Raw genomic sequence first — 19,684 nt, 5'->3', positions numbered from 1 at the left:
ATGTCCCCATCAATTTTATTTCATTTCTGGCATTGTCAACAAGAGAAAAGCAGATTCAAGTATGCTTGTTTAAAATGTTCTTCAAACCTCTAATACGATATATACATTGAAATCATTGACATAAAGAGAATGAGCAAAGAAATCAGTCTGTGTGGTAAAGGACAGATAAAATCAAGGAAGTGGCTAAGAAGCATTTAAATGGAAAGCATGAGACAAAATTACGAAGGCAATCCCTGCCTTAAAGCTCCCATATTAAAAGTTGAAGCCAATAAAGACTGAGTGGAAAAACCTTTATGACAACGTACTGAAAAGCAGATTACCACAAAAGGTTAAAAAAAAAGGATACATGAAATAAAGGACAAGAAAAAAGGGGGGGCAGAGAGAAGACATCGATAATCCTATTAATACTGAACAAAAATTCAAAATTAAAAACAAAACAACTAGGACACAGAGGGTCATTTTATTTATTTTGGCTTAAAGCTAAAGATTGCAGTGAAGATGTAATCTTGTCTCTTTAAATAAGATGTCATTAAAGTGTATAAAGCAAAAGCTATTTGAAATCAAGGAAGGATTAGCAGAATCATAATAGACCGGAACCAGACTGTATCAATTTTGTACGTCTAGGAATACACATTAGTTGCAAATATTTATGAGCTGTTCCTATGAAAATGGTCTTAAAATGAGCCATAGGTAAAACCTTGATAAATTCCAAAAAGCAGAATATGTATAGGCTACATTTTTTTTAGTGAATCTAGAAATTAATATTAAGGTATTACACTAATAACTTTTATTTGCTTGGAATTTAAAAACATGTTTTCAAAAGTAACTTTTATGTTAAAGAAAATGTGTCATTACAAACAGATTATCAAATAGCAATTAAGCCAGGCTGCAAAGCTTAACTGAGAGGCAAATTCATTCATTCAACAAATATTTGAGCACCTACTCTAGGCAGTTGAAACATGTTGGTGAACAAAGCAGACTCAAAAACCCATATTAAATCTTAATCGGAAGTTAGAAAAATATATAAAACAAGTCTTAAATGAAAATAGGAAGTAAAATAAATACAAGTAATGATTATAAGTCAGAAAAGGCAAATATTAAACTCTTTCTTTTGCTGGTCTGATCTTGACAAAAGGAAACAAAATGCTAGTTTACTGAAAGTAGGAATGAGAAAGTGCCATAAAAATAGAATGAACTAAATCTTTTTGAATAACAAGGCATATTATATACTATGTTTATAAGTTCCTAGTCTTTTTAAAAAATTGTTTTGGCCATGGCACATGGTATGTGGGATCTTAGTCTCCTGACCAGGGATCAAAGCCATGCCTTCCTGCAGTGGAAGCATTGGAAGCCACTGGACCACCAGGAAAGTCACCTAAATTTCAAGTCTTAATGACTCATATCAAGGAAAGAAATTTGGAAAGTTGCCATACTATTACCTACAAAAAAGAATTCTAGACATCATGGGTTTATAGGTAAAATTCTCTGAAATGGTTGGAAAACAATTTCTTTCTTATAAGAAATAGTTTCAGGGCATAAGGACGGGGTGGGGTTGATTTTTTTTTTTTTTCCCCATTCATTTTACAGATTTAGCATAATTCTAGTATAAAACATGGCTTGGTATTTTTTTGAAATAGCAATTCCTCTACTGCTTAAGCAAAATTTATCCCAGAGAAGAAAGTATGGTTCATTATTTCAGTTAATACTACAATGACAGTTGATGAAATTTAGTATCTATTTGTGTTTAAAAATATCTGTCAGGCAATTAACTTAAAGGGAAGATAAAACTCATGTAAAGAAGAAGAAAAGTTTATAGATGATAAGTGATAATCGACTTGCATATGTGAATATATATGAGTGTGTCTGGTGTGTTGTTTGAAAAGCAAGGTAGCCAGTGGGGCTGGGGGGCCCAGTGAAGACTCTTTGGAGCTGTGGTCAGAGAGATGGAGGAAGAGTGGATGTGTGCTCTGTGTGTGTGTGTGTGCTCCATGTGTGTGTGTGTATATGCGTATGCGTGTGTCTGAGTATGTGCAGGTCAGCGTATCCCTGTGGTCAGGGAGATGGAGGGAGGGTGGATGTGTGCAGTGTGTGCGTGTCTCTGTGTGTCTGAGTGTGTGTTGGTGGTGTGTACCACCACGCTCACTGCTGCTGCTGCTAAGTCACTTCAGTCGTGTCCGACTCTGTGTGACCCCATAGACGGAAGCCCACCCACCAGGCTCCCCCGTCCCTGGGATTCTCCAGGCAAGAACACTGGAGTGGGTTGCCATTTCCTTCTCCAATGTGTGAAAGTGAAGTCGCTCAGTCGTGTCCGACCCTTAGCGACCCCACGGACTGCAGCCCACCAGGCTGCTCCATCCATGGGATTTTCTAGGCAAGAGTACTGGAGTGGCTTGCCATTGCCTTCTCCGCCACGCTCACTAGCCTTTCCCAAAGTCATACATTCCCAAGATGGAATAAACTGTTTTAATTTTTGAATTTGTGTTTCGATGATAATCTAAAAATAAATTAACACGTACATATTGGGAATCATCTGAATTAAATCATATAACCAGTCAGTATGAACCCTTTTACCCCCATCTGTGATTATGATGACATTGTATCAATACAGGATGATGAAGTAACTTTCCATGAACTGTTCCTTGAACTTCAGTACAAGAAGATAGTGTTGGGGTCCAGAAGTTCGTAAATTTAGGCACTTGTCTGCATATATTATACTATTTTTCAATTCATCTTTATGAATAAATGGATGACAGTAACCAAGAAAAGTTTAGAAGAAAGAGAGAAGAAAGAAAACTTACCCTGCCAATTTTTAAAGCATATTTACAAGCCACCAGAATTCAGGAGCATGCTACCAAAGGAAACTAGCCCAACTGAAGAGTTGTAGACACTGTGATGCTGTCCTACTATTTCCAATTGCTGGAATATGTTGCTTTAGTGACAGGTCTGACAAAGGTTCAGTGAAATGAGTCCCCAGTGGTGGGGGGAGTATGAATGAGTATAACCTTTCTAAAATTCAATTTAGTATTGTGTGCATACTGTGAACACAGTATCTTTGGGAGGAGTTCATTCTAAGGAAATAATTAGAAGCACAAAAAAATTTATAGGCAGGGATTTCACCATGGTGTTATTTAAAAAAAGAAAAGGGGAAAGTGTTCTAAGGGTCAGAATAGGTTTAATTTTATACATAACATAGTAATATTAACCACCAATCGTTAAAAGAAATATACATAAATATATATGTAGACAGAAAAGGACCAACAGGATGCAAACATAAAACTTCAGAAATATGATGTTATTTACTAATAAATAATGAATTCAGACTTTTTAAGTATAAAACTAGCTACCAAATAATTACCATCTGATTTTTTCCCCCCAGTTTTATCAGGTTAAATGAGAAACAGTTTTTAAAGAAGATGATAGAGCCATTTCAATTAAATTTCATTCATTCTATAGATAGTTATTGAACAGTAAATATGAAAGCATTAGTTAAGCACATTGCTTTAATATTGAGGATATAGGGGTCCTTGCCCTCTCGGTTCTCCCAAACTGTTTGGCAGATAGCTGTAAGAAAAGCTCATTTATAAATATAATTGGCCCAGAATATTCCAGATTATATGTGTTTTGTTTAAAAATTACGTTAGTTAATTATGTGTTGTTATTTTTAATTTGTATTCCTAAGGAAAGACTGCCTAATGGCATTTTTTTACATATTCTCCATCTTCCCTATTATCATTTTGGCTTCAGAGTCACAGGAAGAGCATTATTTGGTTTTTTTTCTTTTTGACCTCTTCTACAGAGAGTAGGAATGGGAGCGAGGTTGTCAGTGAGCTGAGTGAAAACAGACTCATTGACAACCGGGTGGGTCCTTCGGGTATGGGTATATATGACTAAAGGCATCTGTCTGTCGGCATCCCGTAAGTCTTCTTGAAAATTGAGAAAATACGTTCATGCAAAGTGTTGGAAGATAAGTCTCAACTCAGAGGACCACTCAGGGCACAGACGCACTCTAATGTTTTGCTGTTTACGTAGGTGCTCCTCAGCAGGTGGTGACACAGATCATCAGAGGGCAGCCTGTCTCCACTGCGATCTCTGCCCCTAGTACCGTTTCCTCCACACCTGCACAGAAAGGCTTAACTTCAGGAACATCCACTGCGAATCTGCAGCCTTCAACCTCACAGCCCCCTCGTCCCCAGCAAGGACAGGTGAAACTTACCATGGCTCAGCTCACTCAGTTAACACAGGGCCACGTAAGTAATGTGACTTCCCTTTTAACTTTAGAAGTGATCTTACTTATATCTGCTGTAAGTTTTAAAACGTGGACTTATTTTCAGAAGTTTAAAAATGTATTTCTTTAAAGAAATGGCTGCTTCCTAAAGTCAAAGAAAAGTACTTCTTAAAGGCAGGATGTGATACCCCTCAACTGTCCAGAATCCTGAGATTGTGTGCTATCATAGCAAGGTGGATAACACATTGAACCACCAAAATTTTATTAGTTAACTAATTTGCTTGGGAAAAATAAAATTTGAGTACATTAAGCTGTTTTCTTGCAACACCCAGTGTTATGATCAGTTCTGTCAGTTCTTCCAGTGGTAATCCATAGAGTGAATGTGGTTGCCATCAAAATCCTAAGAGAGATGTTTTAAAGTTTAACAAGCTGATTTTTAAAAAAATTTATATGGAAGTTGAAAGGATCCAGAATAACTCTAATACTTGTGAAGAAAAGGAGGATTTGCCCTATGTAGTAACCTGATATCAAGACTTTAAATTATATTCCTTCACTAATTAATACAGTAAGGGTCAGACGCAAGGATAGGTAGACCAATAGGTATAGAGCAGTAGAAGAGGACCCATATGTATATGTGGGCACTTGATATATGACCTGGATAGCAGTGTGAATCATTAAAAGGACTGACTTTTCAATAAAAGGTCCTGGCTTGGACCACAACCTCACTCATAAACTCAGCTCCAGGAAGATTAAAGTCCTGCCTGTGAAAGATAAGACTATAGTACTTGTCAGAAGGTAGGAAAGGCTTTCTTAAAGACAGAAAATACTCACCTTAAAGGAAAAGATTTATAAATTCAACAACATTAGAAGTAAGAACTTTAGTCCATCAAACATGAAAGGGTGAAAAGAGTGAGGGGAAGGTATACATATAGCCAGCCAAGGATTGTTCTCCAGAAATGAAGAGTTACTACTACAGATTAATTGGAAAAAAATCTAGATAACTTGGTAGAAACTAAGAACAGACACACTTGATGAGAACAGAGGAACTCTTAAATGTCCACAAATCCAAAAAACTGCTGAACTTTGTTAGTATTGAGGGAAATGTATATTAAAACCATATATTAAGAGATTGGTATAAAGTAAAATGTCAGACAAAATCAAGAAATAGCAAAAACATGGAGTAGAATGAACTCTCGTACACAACTGATGATAATATGAATTGGTTTGGCCACCTTGGAAAACTCCTGAATACATTCTAGCAAAGTTGAAGACACAGCATGCCCCAGGTCACAGTAGTCGCCCTCCAGAACACAGTAGTATATTCTCTCGAAAAGTTCTTATTCATCTGAGCACCAGAATAATGGACATGAATATATACAGCAGCCATCGATTACATCAGTAAAGTGGTGATGCCTTCCTACAGCAACTGAAATGAACAAACTGCCACAATATAGAACTACATTGTTGAGCTAAATAAAGAAGCAAGTAACAAACATGAATTATGATCTACTTGCCTGAGATTCAGAAACAGGCAAAACTAGCCACATTGTGTAGAGTTAGGGGGCTGCTGCATTGCCTTCCTGGAGGGTCCTGCATTGCCTTCCAAAGGGCACCCTTCATATTCTTTGTAAATAATGGTGCTCCTGAAATCATGAACCTGTGGCCCCTTAGAGATCTGTATACACCTCAGTGGTCACAACATGATGAAATGCAGGTACTGTATCCGTGAAATTAGTGCTTCCCTCTAGGGCAAAAGGAAAGAGATTAAGATCAGAGCAGGTCACATGCAGAGCTGCTTGGATACTGGCGATGATGACCTGAATGCTGGATTTATAGATCTTCACTTTGTAATTATTCTTTAAACTATACTTTGTGTTTTATGTAGTTTTGACTGTGCACACAGAAAGTATTTTAGAAAAGCAAGAGTGAATTAGGGGCTCATGAGTAAAAGTGCATGACTTAATAAGTGAACTTTGTAGTATCAGTTTTGACTGTTGGAGATTTGGGGTGGATTGGTTTTACGTTTGCTTTCTAATTCTCCCTCGTGTTCCTGGTGGTTGAGGATTAATACGTCCTGGACAGAAGTGGTAGTACATATGGAGTTTTTAGTTCCTGGTCCCCATTTTGGTGACAACTCAGACATTAGTGACCTTCCTCACGTGGCATTTGCAGTCCATGTGTGGAACCCTAAGCTTTCCATGCTTCAGCATACACACACTCCATAGATCATTTGGGTACATAGTGCAAAACTAGGCGACCTGGGCTTCTCACTGTGTCTCACCTCGGACTTGCTCTCTGATTGTAGGCAAGGGACTTGAACTGTCTAACTTGAGTTTCCTAATTGGTAGGAAGAGTGTAGTGATATTTTCTCTCCCTACTCCACAAAGTCACCAGTCTATTGTGAGAATCAAATGAGGCATGTCTAAAGTATGTATGAAGATGCTTTGAAAGTTATAAAATAATACAAATATAAATAAGGTGATTTAAACTCAGAATTTTGTGGAGACCTTAGTTAGTCACTTCAGTGCTCTTATTTTATAGACTGGGAGACTTAGATCCAGGGACGTGCTGTTACTCATAGACGGATTCCTGGCTGTCCATGTGCAGAGCTCGGACTGGAACGCTGAACTGTTAATTCATGTTTTTTCCACTAATCACCATCAGTCATTTAAAATAAATACTGTTCTTTTTAGCTTATCTGTATTTATCCATAGATAATGAAATACATAGTTTCATCGTTTTAAAGGATCTTTTCGACATAGAAGCAGTATACGTACAGGTTGATGCTTTTTGAATGCTCTTTACATGTCAGGCGTTTCTCTCCGTAGGGCGGCAGTCAGGGTCTGACGGTCGTGATTCAGGGGCAAGGTCAGACTACTGGGCAGCTGCAGCTGATACCGCAAGGAGTGACTATACTCCCGGGTCCGGGACAGCAGCTGATGCAAGCTGCAATGCCGAATGGCACCGTTCAGCGATTCCTCTTCACCCCATTGGCAACCACAGCCGCCGCCACCAGCACCACCACCACCACCGTCTCTACTACAGCAGCAGGTAGAACTCGGGAGTTGTCAGAAGTGCTGCTCGTTGGTGTCACAGGCTGCTGGGTGACAGAGGAGGCAAGAGGACTGGGACTTGCCCTGGGAGGATGTGCCCCAAGCCGATGAGCGTCCGCAGCAGACTGGCCGGCCTCCCGGTCACCACCCCTCCACCCTTTAAGAATAAGGAAAGCAGGGGGTGGTGCGCAGTGGTGAAGTGCCATGGTGACTGTGCCCCCTCTTACTCTGTACCAAACCTGTAGTTGCTGATGGAATCACGGACGTGCTCGCAGGGCAGATGGTCTGTCCAGCTCATAAGCTAGGACTGAGTGCTCCAAAACCAGAGCATTCTGTGAGCCTCCCCCTGCAAGCTGCTGTCGTTCACTGACCCCATGCCATAGGAGAGGGATATGGGTAGCTTAGCCTGGGCCGCACGACCAGACTGATGTCCAGAGACTGCGCTTTGCTTTGGAAGCCAGCCCTCTGGAGACTTACCAAAATGTGTGGAGGGCAGCCGTGCACAAGGCGAGGGTTCCCCGATTAAGGCGAGTCCTGACCAAAGTATTTCTAGATGAAGCATTTCTGAGCTTCAGTCATCCGTCCTGAAATGTAGAATTCTCACCTTTAGAAAACCCTCTTCAAATTATTCTTAAACCACAGTCTTACATTCTAGAGTCATAAATATTTGCTCTTGCCTTTTCACAGGTACAAGTGAACAAAGACAGAGTAAATTATCGTCCCCGACACAGGTGCAGCCAGCCAAAAGCCTGCCTCCAGCCCCTCCCTCGAGCGTGAGTCCTCCAGAAGCCCAGCCTCAGCCTGCGCAGCCCGCTCAGCCTTCAGCTCAGCCTTCAGCTCAGCCCCAGCCCCAAACCCAGCCCCCATCCCCAGCTCAGCCTGAAACTCAGACTCAGCCTGAAGTTCAGACCCAAACAACTGTGGCCTCCCATGTCCCTCCTGAAGCACAGCCCACCCAAGCACAGTCCTCCAAACCCCAGGTTGCAGGACAGTGTCCGCCTCAGAGTAATGTCCAAGGACAGTCTCCTGCTCGCGTCCAGAGCCCACCACAGACTCGAGTACGTCCATCGACGCCATCCCAAGTGTCTCCCGGACAGCAGGCCCAGGGTCAGACTACAGCCTCCCAACCGATTCCAATCCAGCCACATACATCTCATCCGACACCTTCCCAGGGCCAGCCACAGTCACAACCCCAGGTACAGTCTTCAACTCAAACTCTTTCACCAGGACAAACGTTAAGTCAAGTTACTGTTTCATCCCCGCCCCGTCCTCCGCTCCAAGTACCGCAGCCTCAGCCCCAAGTCCTGGCTGTGCCGCAGCTGCCACCACAAGTCCAGGTTCTCTCCCAGATCCAGTCACAGGTTGTGGCTCAGATACAGGCTCAGCAAGGTGGTGTGCCCCAGCAGATCAAACTCCAGTTACCCGTTCAGATTCAGCAAAGCAGCCCTGTGCAGGCTCACCACATTCAGAATGTGGTTACAGTGCAGGCAGCCAGTGTGCAAGAGCAGTTGCAGAGGGTTCAGCAACTCAGGGATCAGCAGCAAAAGAAGAAGCAGCAACAGATAGAAATTAAGCGGGAACACACCCTCCAAGCTTCTAATCAAAGTGAAATCATTCAGAAACAGGTAAAGTTATTAAGTAAAAGCAGCATGTTCAGTAGCTTGAATGATTGTGCTGTGCATTAGACGTAGTGTTTGGTTGTGTTAGCTTTCCGTAAACGAGACACAGAAGTCCTTGACGCTTCAAGTTAGAAGTAGCACTGCATTGACCAAAACGTATCACATGGTTATGGTTTGGAACTCTGTTGTGTATAAACAGCCAGTACTTACCGGTGAAAACTACCGGTATTTTGGGAGAACTAAGATGGAAAGAATGGACATAGAAAATTTAAGTATCTTTGAAACTTGAAGGTTTGACTAAGTTTTGAAGCCACTTGAGGCATAGTGGCAATTTATTTGAAGGTATTCACAGTTGTCCTTCCTTAGTTTGTGTGTAGACTAAGCAAACTTTACAGACAGATTAAATTCATTTGTATTTCCAACCGTAGCTTTGTTTTAAGTACCGTTACTCCTTAGCAAAAATAAAAAGCAACCTTGTGCAGTAGCCTCGTAGTGAAGTAAGGCAGTTTAGATGAATTAGAGTTATTCTGCTTGAAATGAAGTTTCATGTATTAATAAATAATATCCTACATTACTGGAGAAAGCTTTCTTTGCATCTACAGCTTGCAGTACTCCACACTTGTCAGGAGTTTGTGTGGATTTCAAGTGTTCCAAGTCATGAGAACCCAGTTCCTGGGTCTCCCATTTACAGTCCATGAAGCTCACTCACCTTCCCTGAGCTTTATCCTCCTTAAAACTCTTTTTCCAGCCATGCAATGTAATGATTAAACTAGGTCATGTATATAGAAGCACTTTTTATTTTTTATTAAAATGTATTTGACATGTAGCATTGTATAAATTTAAGGTGTATGACTTATTGGACACATTTGTATCTTATGATTGCTATCATGGCAATAATTGACTCCTCTGTCATGTCATATAACTTCATTTCTTTTTGGTGATTGGAATAATTTAAGATCTAGTCTCAGCAACTTTGATGATTGTAGTACTGTTGTTAGAAGCACTCATTAAGCGGCAGAGGGATTTTGAAGATGTATGGTAATATTCTTATAAAATTAATGTCATCTGCAGTATTTTAAAATGCATTATTTTCCAACTTTCAGTACTGTATGGGCCATGAACTGAGAATTATTATAATGTCTCTCTTTACACTAACTTCTGTATAAGGTGGGGATGGGCTGGAATGGGGTGATCTTTAATGCCTGGGAAGGAGAACATAACATTCAAAACGTGATCATTGGAGGATGATAGCTGGGTTAAAATTAGAACTGTATTCATTCTTTACTCTCAGACAAGTTAGTAAATTCTTTATATCTCAGTATCTCATTTATAAAAATGTCCCTACCATTCAGCGTTGTTGCAATGAGTGAACGAGGTAATGTCAAGTGCAGTGCCCAGTACATGGTAAGCACCTGGGGCATACTGTAGCTCTAATTTTATTTGTACTATGATATAAAGTTCTTAGTTTCTTTGAGAAACACATATACACGCTCAGATTTCTACTGTTGTTACCCCTGTGCTAACTTGTAGTCATTATAAAATACGCATTTTTGGATTTTATTCTGTCCTGAAGGTGGTGATGAAGCATAATGCTGTAATAGAACATTTAAAACAGAAAAAGACCATGACTCCAGCAGAAAGAGAAGAGAATCAAAGGTAGGGAGAAATGTTTATGACCCATTACACAGGCTCTCACTGTACATCAGTCTCTTCTCTTAAAGTGTGTGCATGAACGAACACACACATGCACGGGAGTTCTGAGTTTGTGTTTTATCCTGATTGGAGTTTATTAAATCAGAACACTCAGTACTAATAGATGCTTGTGACTGGTTTGAAGCACTCTTTGAAGCTCTCCAGTCCCAGAAAGTTAGTATCAACTATAGAGACATAGAAAATTTACGTCTTAAGCCTTTCAGAATAAAATGCCCAGCATTACATAGGTTGTGTATTTCTCTCTAGAATGATTGTCTGTAACCAGGTGATGAAGTATATTCTGGATAAGATAGATAAAGAAGAAAAACAGGCAGCAAAAAAACGGAAGCGAGAAGAGAGTGTGGAACAGAAACGTAGCAAACAGAATGCCAGCAAGCTGTCTGCACTGCTCTTCAAGCACAAGGAGCAACTCAAAGCTGAGATACTGAGAAAGAGGGCACTGCTAGACAAAGAGCTACAGATTGAAGTGCAGGTAAGAAGGTATTTTCCGCCCTCCTGTGTCCAGTGCTCAGCATCGGATTTTACTCTTTTTTTTCCCCTTTGAAATTGTGATCAAACTTAAAATCTGAGTTTGTTTTCTAGAATTTACATTTTTGTTCCTAGAATAAGTATTAAGCAGTGGAACATATGTCTTTTAAAATAAGATGGATGTTTATGTATACATGTATATTGTAATCTCTAAACTAGCCACTTGGAGAGGTTTAGACTTTTGATTAAAACATTTGAGGATCCTCTTGGCTGTAGTTCTTGTTGTCTGCAACATAGTCTTGCCGAAAGTTGCCAGGTTTCATGCGAAGAGTAGACAGAGAAACTGTGAAATAATGTTAAAGGAAAAATTAAGTGTGTTCATTAAATAAGGCCTGATTTCTTCCTTGACTTGTAACTGATCCTGTAGGCATGGCTAATCCTCTGTATACTTGGAGAAATTGTTGAAAAATGAAAGAAGACATTACTCATACATATTTAAACAGTTTTTTAACAGAGAAGTAGGCTATCTAAAGCGTCTCTAAAAATGTCTTGTACATTTTGAAAAGTGAGAAATATTAAATTAGCAGGTCATCCTACTAATGAGCATCGCACGTAACTCTGAGACATTAGAGATCTTTGCACTGAAGTCAGAAACTGGCGGTAATTCCCAGAATCACCATCATTACTCAGCATCTCTGGAAATTCTAGCTAACATGTTAAGCAAAAAAACAAAAAAAGCAAAACAGAAGGTAAAATTTGTTATTGTGTATGGTATGATTATATTGAAACCCCAGAGAAAAATTATTAAAATTTAAGGGTGAGTTCAGTAAGGTAGTCACTGCTAGATGAATATTGAGTTGTCACAATCATTGTCAAAGGAGAGAAAAATGAAAGAGCCAATAATCTGTGGTGATCCCCCCTCAAAGATTACCATTTTAAAATAATTTTAGGATGTATCTTATATATATTGTTTGTAATATAGGCATTTACATAAAACACATTTTAATCAGAATCACACTGTAAACAGCATATACTGAATATTTTTCTGCACTCTCCATACTATGCCGCCATTTAAAAATGCTGTTACTACTGCAGATACTCTAGTGTACAGTTATGGTGTTGTTTCTGACACTGTATCGCTTATCTAATGAGGGAGAAAAATTGTACTTAAAATATTCAGCATTATTTTAACTAATAGAATTTATTGCTAGGATGATTTCCTTTGAAGAGCAACTTTCAAATTTATGGGTACTGCTGCTGCTGCTAAGTCGCTTCAGTCGTGTCCGACTCTGTGCGACCCCATAGACGGCAGCCAGCAGGCTCCACTGTCCCTTGGATTCCCCAGGCAAGAACACTGGAGTGGGTTGCCATTTCCTTCTCCAGTGTATGAAAGTGAAAAGTGAAAGTGAAGTTGCTCAGTCGTGTCCGACTTGTTGCGACCCCATAGACTGCAGCCTACTAGGCTGCTCCATCCATGGGATTTTCCAGGCAAGAGTACTGGAGTGGGTTGTTATGGGTACTAGTATATTTTAAAAATTATTTTTAGTTATAGAGCTGTTATTCTTAATGTCAATATATGCAGTTGGTCCTTTATATCTATCTGTTTGTATATCATTTGTGATTGCCTTCTTTGAAACAAATAGTCTTCATTTTTAAGAACAGTTTTAAATTTACATAAAAATTATGTAGAAAGCAGAGACTTCTCATATGTTGGTGATGTCATAGGAATGTTCTTGAAGGGTGGTCAAAATGTGTACCCTTTATACTGTCTTGACAGACTTAATTTTCCTAAAATTAAGCTTATGTTTATAAACTTTATGTTATAAATACATCATATTATTTAGGAAAATGAAACTCTCTTTTAATCATCATTTCTAAAAAGTTGTAGCGCCTAGTACCACAAGTGTGTCTATAAAATATTTCACATGGGAAAAAGTGAGGATTGTAATTTATGCAAAATTTCTTTTGAGAGAATAGCTCTCCTTCAAGTCTTAAATTCTAGACATAGAAGCACAGTAAATAAGGTGCATCTGTCTCAAACTCTGCTGGTCAGGCCACGTCTGGAGGGTCACATCCCGTTCATGTCCAGTATGTCCAGTCTTACTCTAAGGGGACGGAAGGAGACCAGTCGAAAGAAAGCAGCCAGCGAGTATGGACACTTGAAACCACGTCCTGAGCGACGGCTGCAGTGACCAGGGCAGGACCCTGGCGTGTCAGAGGGGCCGTTCTTTTATACACATGCTCATCTTTCTGACAGACCTCCTCTGAAGATAACTCACAGCTTTCTAATTGTTGTGTAATTATCATTTTCTGTTTCTAGCTATCTGTTGGGTTTAAGGTAAAGTACCCTCTTGTCTGGAGTTAGCAAGACTCCCTTGCCTTAGGCTGAACTAGGGGACTCCTCGGACAAGGGACGGGAAGTAAGGTCCTCTGGCCAGGACGTTATGTAAATCGGTTGATGGTCTGGTATTTTCTTTAATTGACGACAGGAAGAGCTCAAGAGGGACCTGAAAATTAAGAAGGAAAAAGACATGGTGCAGGCCACAGCAGTAGCTGCCACCTGCCCCGCAGCACCGCCCGCACCTCCAGCCCCTCCGCCTTCACCTCCACCTCCACCTCCCCCGCAGCACCCGGGCCCTCTGGCCACGGCCACGGCCACGACCACGCTGCCTGTGGCTTCCCAGAAAAGGAAGCGGGAAGAGGAAAGAGACTCCAACTCCAAATCCAAGAAGAAGAAAATGATCTCTACTACCTCAAAGGAAACTAAGAAGGACACAAAGCTTTACTGTATCTGTAAAACGCCTTACGATGAATCTAAGTGAGTAGATCTTTCTGAGCTCTAGTTTATTCTATTAAAAGTGTAGCTAAGTTTCCAGTTTTGAAGAAAATGAGGATGTCAGTAGCATTGTAAATGAAAATAGTTAAATATAAGGGTAATGATATTTCATTTGTGGTCTTGCATCTGATATTCGTAAACCTTGACACTAGAATAAAAATTCGTTGGTTTTTTTTCCCCACGTGTTCATGATTCATGTTTGTCCTTCATCATATTCTTTTCTGTCAAAAATAAGCTTTCTGTTGCTCCTTTGCTATCTCCTTTCTCTCTGGATCAGTTCCAGATCAATCAGTAATACTCTCTGAAGAAAGAGGTGTGTTATATCACCACCCAAAGTTGACATCATCCTTTCAGGAACCTTCACAACCCCATGATTAAATCCAACCCTAGAGGCAACCTAGATTCAAACGGTGGAAAGAGCTTTGAGTTGGAGTGGTTTGGGATTTTTATCATTTAATTGCAAGTAATTCCATCTTTTTGCATTAGAATACTGTAACCTAGTATTTTTGTCCAAGTTCCCACTTTCTTATTGGGGACAGAAGTCAGGAAAATACAAAAAGGAGTTCTTTCACTTATTTCTCAAGTATGACACTCAAAAATTTGATAAGCACGGCAACTGGAAGCTGTTTTTGATAGTTTTGACTTGTATTTGGTTATATATACAAGGTTTTAGAGACATTAATCCATAAATGTGGTTACACTTTTTTTTTCTATCATTTTTATCACTCAACTAGGTTTTTAGCTTCCATTTTCAGCATTCAGATGCAGGCCAACTTTTTAAAACCAAAATTAACAGCAGTATTAATTTTACAATACCCAAAAGTTAGATTATGCCAAAAAGTGTGGTCATTTAGAATTAGGAATGCTTAATGTCTACTGTAAGTAGATGCCTAATCCATTTATAAAATAAAATTGTCTCTTTAATGATGTTTAAGTTGTAACAGTGGAACTACTTTAGTGATGCTGTTTAAATAATAATCGGTTTGGAAGTGCTAAATCAAAACTTTTTGTTGGTAGATTTAGCTGTGTGTTGAATTAAACGCAGATCAGTATAGGCATCTTCATTTTTCATTGTCTTACTTTATGAGAAATTAGACATGATATAAAAAGTAGAACCCTATTAACTGATTTTCCTCATGGTTCAATACACGTGTGCCTCCCTTTAGGCAAATTATCCTAAATGATTTATAGAAGAAAACAACATGGTTTATTTTCTTTACAAAAAGCTCTGCTTATGGATTTTAAATAACAAGACACTTTGGCCTATTTAAAATATTCAGATCATAGAAATTCATTTCACACACAACTTTTAAATTGCATAAAATGTGGCACACATGTACATATGTTCATTGTATTGAGATTGTTATTTTGTGGATATTTCATATTTTTTACTTTTTTTCATTATTAACATTTCCGTATACCAGGTTCATTCGTTCCCTGTTCTAGTTGGGAAGAGTTTTTTAAGGAGTATTCTGTGATCTCTTACACCAAACGAGGCTGGTTTGGGAATCTAGTGAGAAAGACTAAAACCTGAAATTCAGGTCCTGAGCTTACTTCCAGAACACACCACACACCACCTGGTGAAGGCAGCGTACAGAACACCCCAGGGCCTCCACCTGAGGCACTGAAAATCATGTGAGGGTTGTAATTTACAAGAAAAAAGTTGGTGGTAATAGGATACACCACACAACTGTCTCTTACCCCTTGATGTCCAAAAGCAGGTTAGTTGGAAGCCTGAGGACTATTTCGATTCCTCTAGGTGAATCTGCCAAGAAACACACTGGGTAGAACCAGCGGTATCAGCAAGGCCAGTCTCATTCCCTGCAGTTCACGCTCATCCTTGCTGTGACTCTGACCAGGCATTCCTCCAGAGCATCCGTCAGCACTGAAGATACCCTGTGTGTTTGTCATAGAGACAGTTTTCACTATGCTGTGTGGGATCTTACACGACAAAGGCCTTGAGGTTGATTAACTGTGGTTACCCACAGTGACACACTCATGTGGCCCCGTCTTGTAGACCCTGTTGTTCTTAGATTAACTTGGTTTTAGATTAACAATCCTACACTGTGTGTAGTCTCCACACAGTGTATCCCTGGTTTTGAACTGAAGTAGTTTCTCACCAGCTGATTAACCTGGCCGCTCTCCACACTGTCACTCACATTCTACTAACTGAAAAACTGGCCCATGTCATAATCTTATTACAATTAAATTCCAATATTTATTTAGAAAACTTGGTAGAATTCCTACACGTACCTTTTTTAATTTTCTTCTTCATATCACATTTTGACCATTTTATCTTCTGCCCCTGGCTGACCTCCTGCATGTTTCTTGTAGTGTAACTTCTACTCGGTGTTTGCGCTTTGCTTTGTTTTCAAATTTAAATCGTGAGATACATTTTCAAACCTATCTAAGAAATAGCCCTGACTTTGAAATGGCTTCTGTGGCATAGGTTTGACAGATGTAAGTCTTTGATTCTTTGGCTTTGGTTTTTGTGCCTGTGACAGTTTTACACACATTCATTCAGAGGGAGACATTACCATCGGTGTGGTGTTTATTTTTTCAAATCCCGTGTGTTTTTTTTAAAGACCCGCATTTCACTCAACAGTGTATTTGTTGAAATGGATGTGAGCGACTTTTGTGTTTCCACACTTAATACAGCGTCAAATGCTGCAGTTTGTCAGGGTTAGAATGGCTGGATTCAGGATGTTTAGCTGACTCATTGCAGAAAGTTACCCTGTTAAGAACGTGAATCAGGACAGGGAAGACAGATTTACGTACCATGCAGCTCAAAATGACAACTACATTGTCATTTTCATTGTGAATGCTTTTAGGTTCTATATTGGCTGTGATCTTTGTACTAACTGGTATCATGGAGAATGTGTTGGCATCACAGAAAAGGAGGCTAAGAAAATGGATGTGTACATCTGTAATGATTGTAAACGGGCACAAGAGGGCAACAGTGAGGAATTGTACTGTATCTGCAGAACACCTTATGATGAGTCACAGTGAGTTCTGATAAGAGCATCATATTTAATAATTTAGGAAGCCAAATTGCTCTGACTGGTTACTTATTTTATTTTAAAATAAAAAGCAAGATACTTTTCTGCATATATGATACACTTACATTACAAATTCCTTTCCAATTTTTTTTTTTCTCTTCTTTCCTCTTTACCTCCCCTTCAAACTTTATGCTGCTTCATAGTGAATGTTTGAGATGCATTGGGGAAAATGTGGTTTAATGGTAGACTTGATTCTTCAATATGTAACTCAGAAATTAATGAGATTAAAATAGCCTGACTTGTTTGGACTTTTATCAGTGTTTTGAAATGGTGCTTTATTGCAGGTTAGTAAAACACTAATTCGGGAATAAGCTCTGAGACTCTGTTATTAGCTTTTAGGATTTTGAACTCCCAGTTGGGTGGCCAGTACCAGCTTCCCATTTGATACGGTAGTAGTTGAAAGATTTTTGTCTTTATTTTGTTTTGAGCTTTAAAGTCAATTAAATGTTCTACTTTTTTTTTTTTTTATCATATTGGTTCTCCAATTTTGACAGTGTTCTTAAACCTTTAATGCTTGTTCTTAACATCAGAAATACTAAATTAACACATTGGAATGCCAGTCTTCAGAAGTATTAATTATAATACTAAAACTATTTTATATCCCAGGGTTAGAATATTTTCAGATGCATGTTTTATTATTATTTTTTTAAAAATAAATTATGTCATATCATTCCCATCTGTTTTGAACTCACATTTCCATTTCGGATCTTGCAGATTTTATATTGGCTGTGATCGGTGTCAGAATTGGTACCATGGGCGCTGCGTTGGCATCTTGCAAAGTGAGGCAGAGCTCATTGACGAGTATGTCTGTCCACAGTGCCAGTCAACAGAGGATGCCATGACAGTGCTCACGCCGCTCACAGAGAAAGATTATGAGGGTCTGAAGAGGGTGCTGCGCTCTTTACAGGTGAGAAGCCACTCTCTGTGCAGCATTTAAAGATGAAGTCAACCGGCATGACCTAGGAAACACTTCTGGGGTTTGACCTTTCCAGTCTTCAAGGACCTCCCCAACTCCCAGCTGAAGCGCTCCACAGAACTCAGTCCTCCACATGGCATTGTCATGAGGGTTACCAGATCCACAGGCTGGCTCTGCTGTTGTTTACCTAACGCTCATGTTTAAAATGACTGATTTTTTTTTTCTTTTAGCCTAAATTTTATTTTTAAAGAAAACTACCTTACTGTTAATACCATCAATTGAAAAGCAATTTGATTAAATTCTAGTGAGATACAAATGTTTATCTAAGGCTTTGAGGCAAAGCCTTCCCTCCCTTATTAAAAATAAAAAGGAGATGGGGGTGCCTTATAAGATTGGCAAGTATTAAAGATGTATTCCAGACATAGTGCTAGATCAACACTGTCTCCTGTTCTCATTATAATCAGAAACATTGAAAGAACCGAAGCAAGAACAGTAGTCTTACCATGTGGTTGCATCTTATTTAACTGCATCCCTCTGACACATCCTTCACCCACAGAGGTTACCATTCCCCACTTGGAACCCCTCCCACTCCAATTTAATAGACGTGATTGCAGTGGCAGCATCACTAAGTTGGCAGGTCGTCATGTAGGGACCAGAGGACAGATTCTTTGACTTCTAAGCTAGTGCTCCACCGTCCCCGCTCAGGGCAAGGTCCCAGGCCTCTGAGCACCATTATTACGGAGCATGTTCGTCTGAGATCATTTGTAACTGGAGCAGAAATCGTCCCAAGTATAAATAATTTCATCCATCAAGTTTAAAACTGACTCTGCAAGTTTAAGGGCTGACTGATGCAGTAACTCAGATGGGAAGCTTAGATTAAATTTTTATTTCTGCCTGACAGTAATGATGCCATTTTTCTCATCAATATAGGCCCATAAGATGGCCTGGCCTTTCCTTGAACCAGTGGATCCTAACGATGCACCAGATTATTACGGTGTTATTAAGGAACCTATGGGTAAGTGCTTGAGTTGAACTTGAAGTTTTTTCAGAAGTCTAAGCAGCTATTTCATTTTTCATCCATGCAACTGATACATCATGAGGCTGTGTTGAGCAGGACTGGTGGGCATCTAAACTGGTATAGTCAGTGGTAGGATAAATGGGGGGTACATGTTATAGCTCACTGGTATATAGCTTTGGACCCAGCAGTTTCATCCCTTAGGATTTATATATGCACACATGTTGTTCATCCCAGCAGTGTTTATAATTGCAAAAGTACTGAAAATGAAATAAATGCCCATCAGGAGAGGAGTAGGATGATCAGAATACTCTGTAGCTGTGTAAGGAGTGAAATCCGTGAATAGATTGAGGTCTTTTTGAACGTCTCATCTTTCCTGTCCCCTCTTCCTCATCTTTTCCTGAAGGAGAACAAAGGTAGAAATCCAAGAAAATACGGCTTCATTGCCCAGAAAATGAAAATAGTAATAAGGAGCAGCTGCAAGTGACTGTATTAAGATGAACAGCTACAGGTGTTGATTATATTAAAAACAGTTTATCTGCAAAAAAAGTTATAGAAGTAGAACATACATAAAAAGCTTCCAGAACTGCCAAAAGATTCATTCTAGCTGATGAAAATATTCCAAGAGCACCAAGTCTTCTAGATGCAAGCACTTTAAACCTTCTCCCTGAATGCTCTCACATTTTGGTATGTTCGTGTGTGTGTGTGTGTGTGTGTGAATTGAAATCATATATATCAAAAAAAAAAGGGAAAAAATTGAGATCATGTAGTAAACATGTC

At 39.4% G+C, this 19,684-nt stretch overlaps 1 protein-coding gene across 14 annotated transcripts in view; it reads left to right on the top strand.

Annotated features, from left to right (window-relative positions):
- BPTF (bromodomain PHD finger transcription factor) overlaps positions 1-19,684 on the top strand; it is a 130,815-nt gene that overhangs the window by 100,892 nt on the left and 10,239 nt on the right. For 6 of the 14 annotated variants that reach the window (XM_055408235.2, XM_055408234.2, XM_055408231.2 and 3 more), the window contains 9 exons: positions 4,030-4,247; positions 7,054-7,276; positions 7,966-8,903; positions 10,471-10,553; positions 10,857-11,082; positions 13,568-13,896; positions 16,746-16,919; positions 17,688-17,880; positions 18,820-18,904. In XM_055408235.2, coding sequence (XP_055264210.2) covers positions 4,030-4,247; positions 7,054-7,276; positions 7,966-8,903; positions 10,471-10,553; positions 10,857-11,082; positions 13,568-13,896; positions 16,746-16,919; positions 17,688-17,880; positions 18,820-18,904 — 2,469 coding nt within the window. The remainder of the gene's footprint in view (positions 1-4,029; positions 4,248-7,053; positions 7,277-7,965; positions 8,904-10,470; positions 10,554-10,856; positions 11,083-13,567; positions 13,897-16,745; positions 16,920-17,687; positions 17,881-18,819; positions 18,905-19,684) is intronic. The other 8 variants (XM_088829227.1, XM_055408237.2, XM_088829228.1 and 5 more) reach the window with 3 other exon arrangements.

Source organism: Moschus berezovskii, chromosome 20 (genome assembly GCF_049115385.1).
Source record: "Moschus berezovskii isolate FMDL1 chromosome 20, NW_MosBer_1.0, whole genome shotgun sequence".
NCBI lineage: Eukaryota > Metazoa > Chordata > Mammalia > Artiodactyla > Moschidae > Moschus > Moschus berezovskii.
Note: the sequence above shows the minus strand (reverse complement) of the source record. Positions and strands in the feature narration are given on the sequence as shown.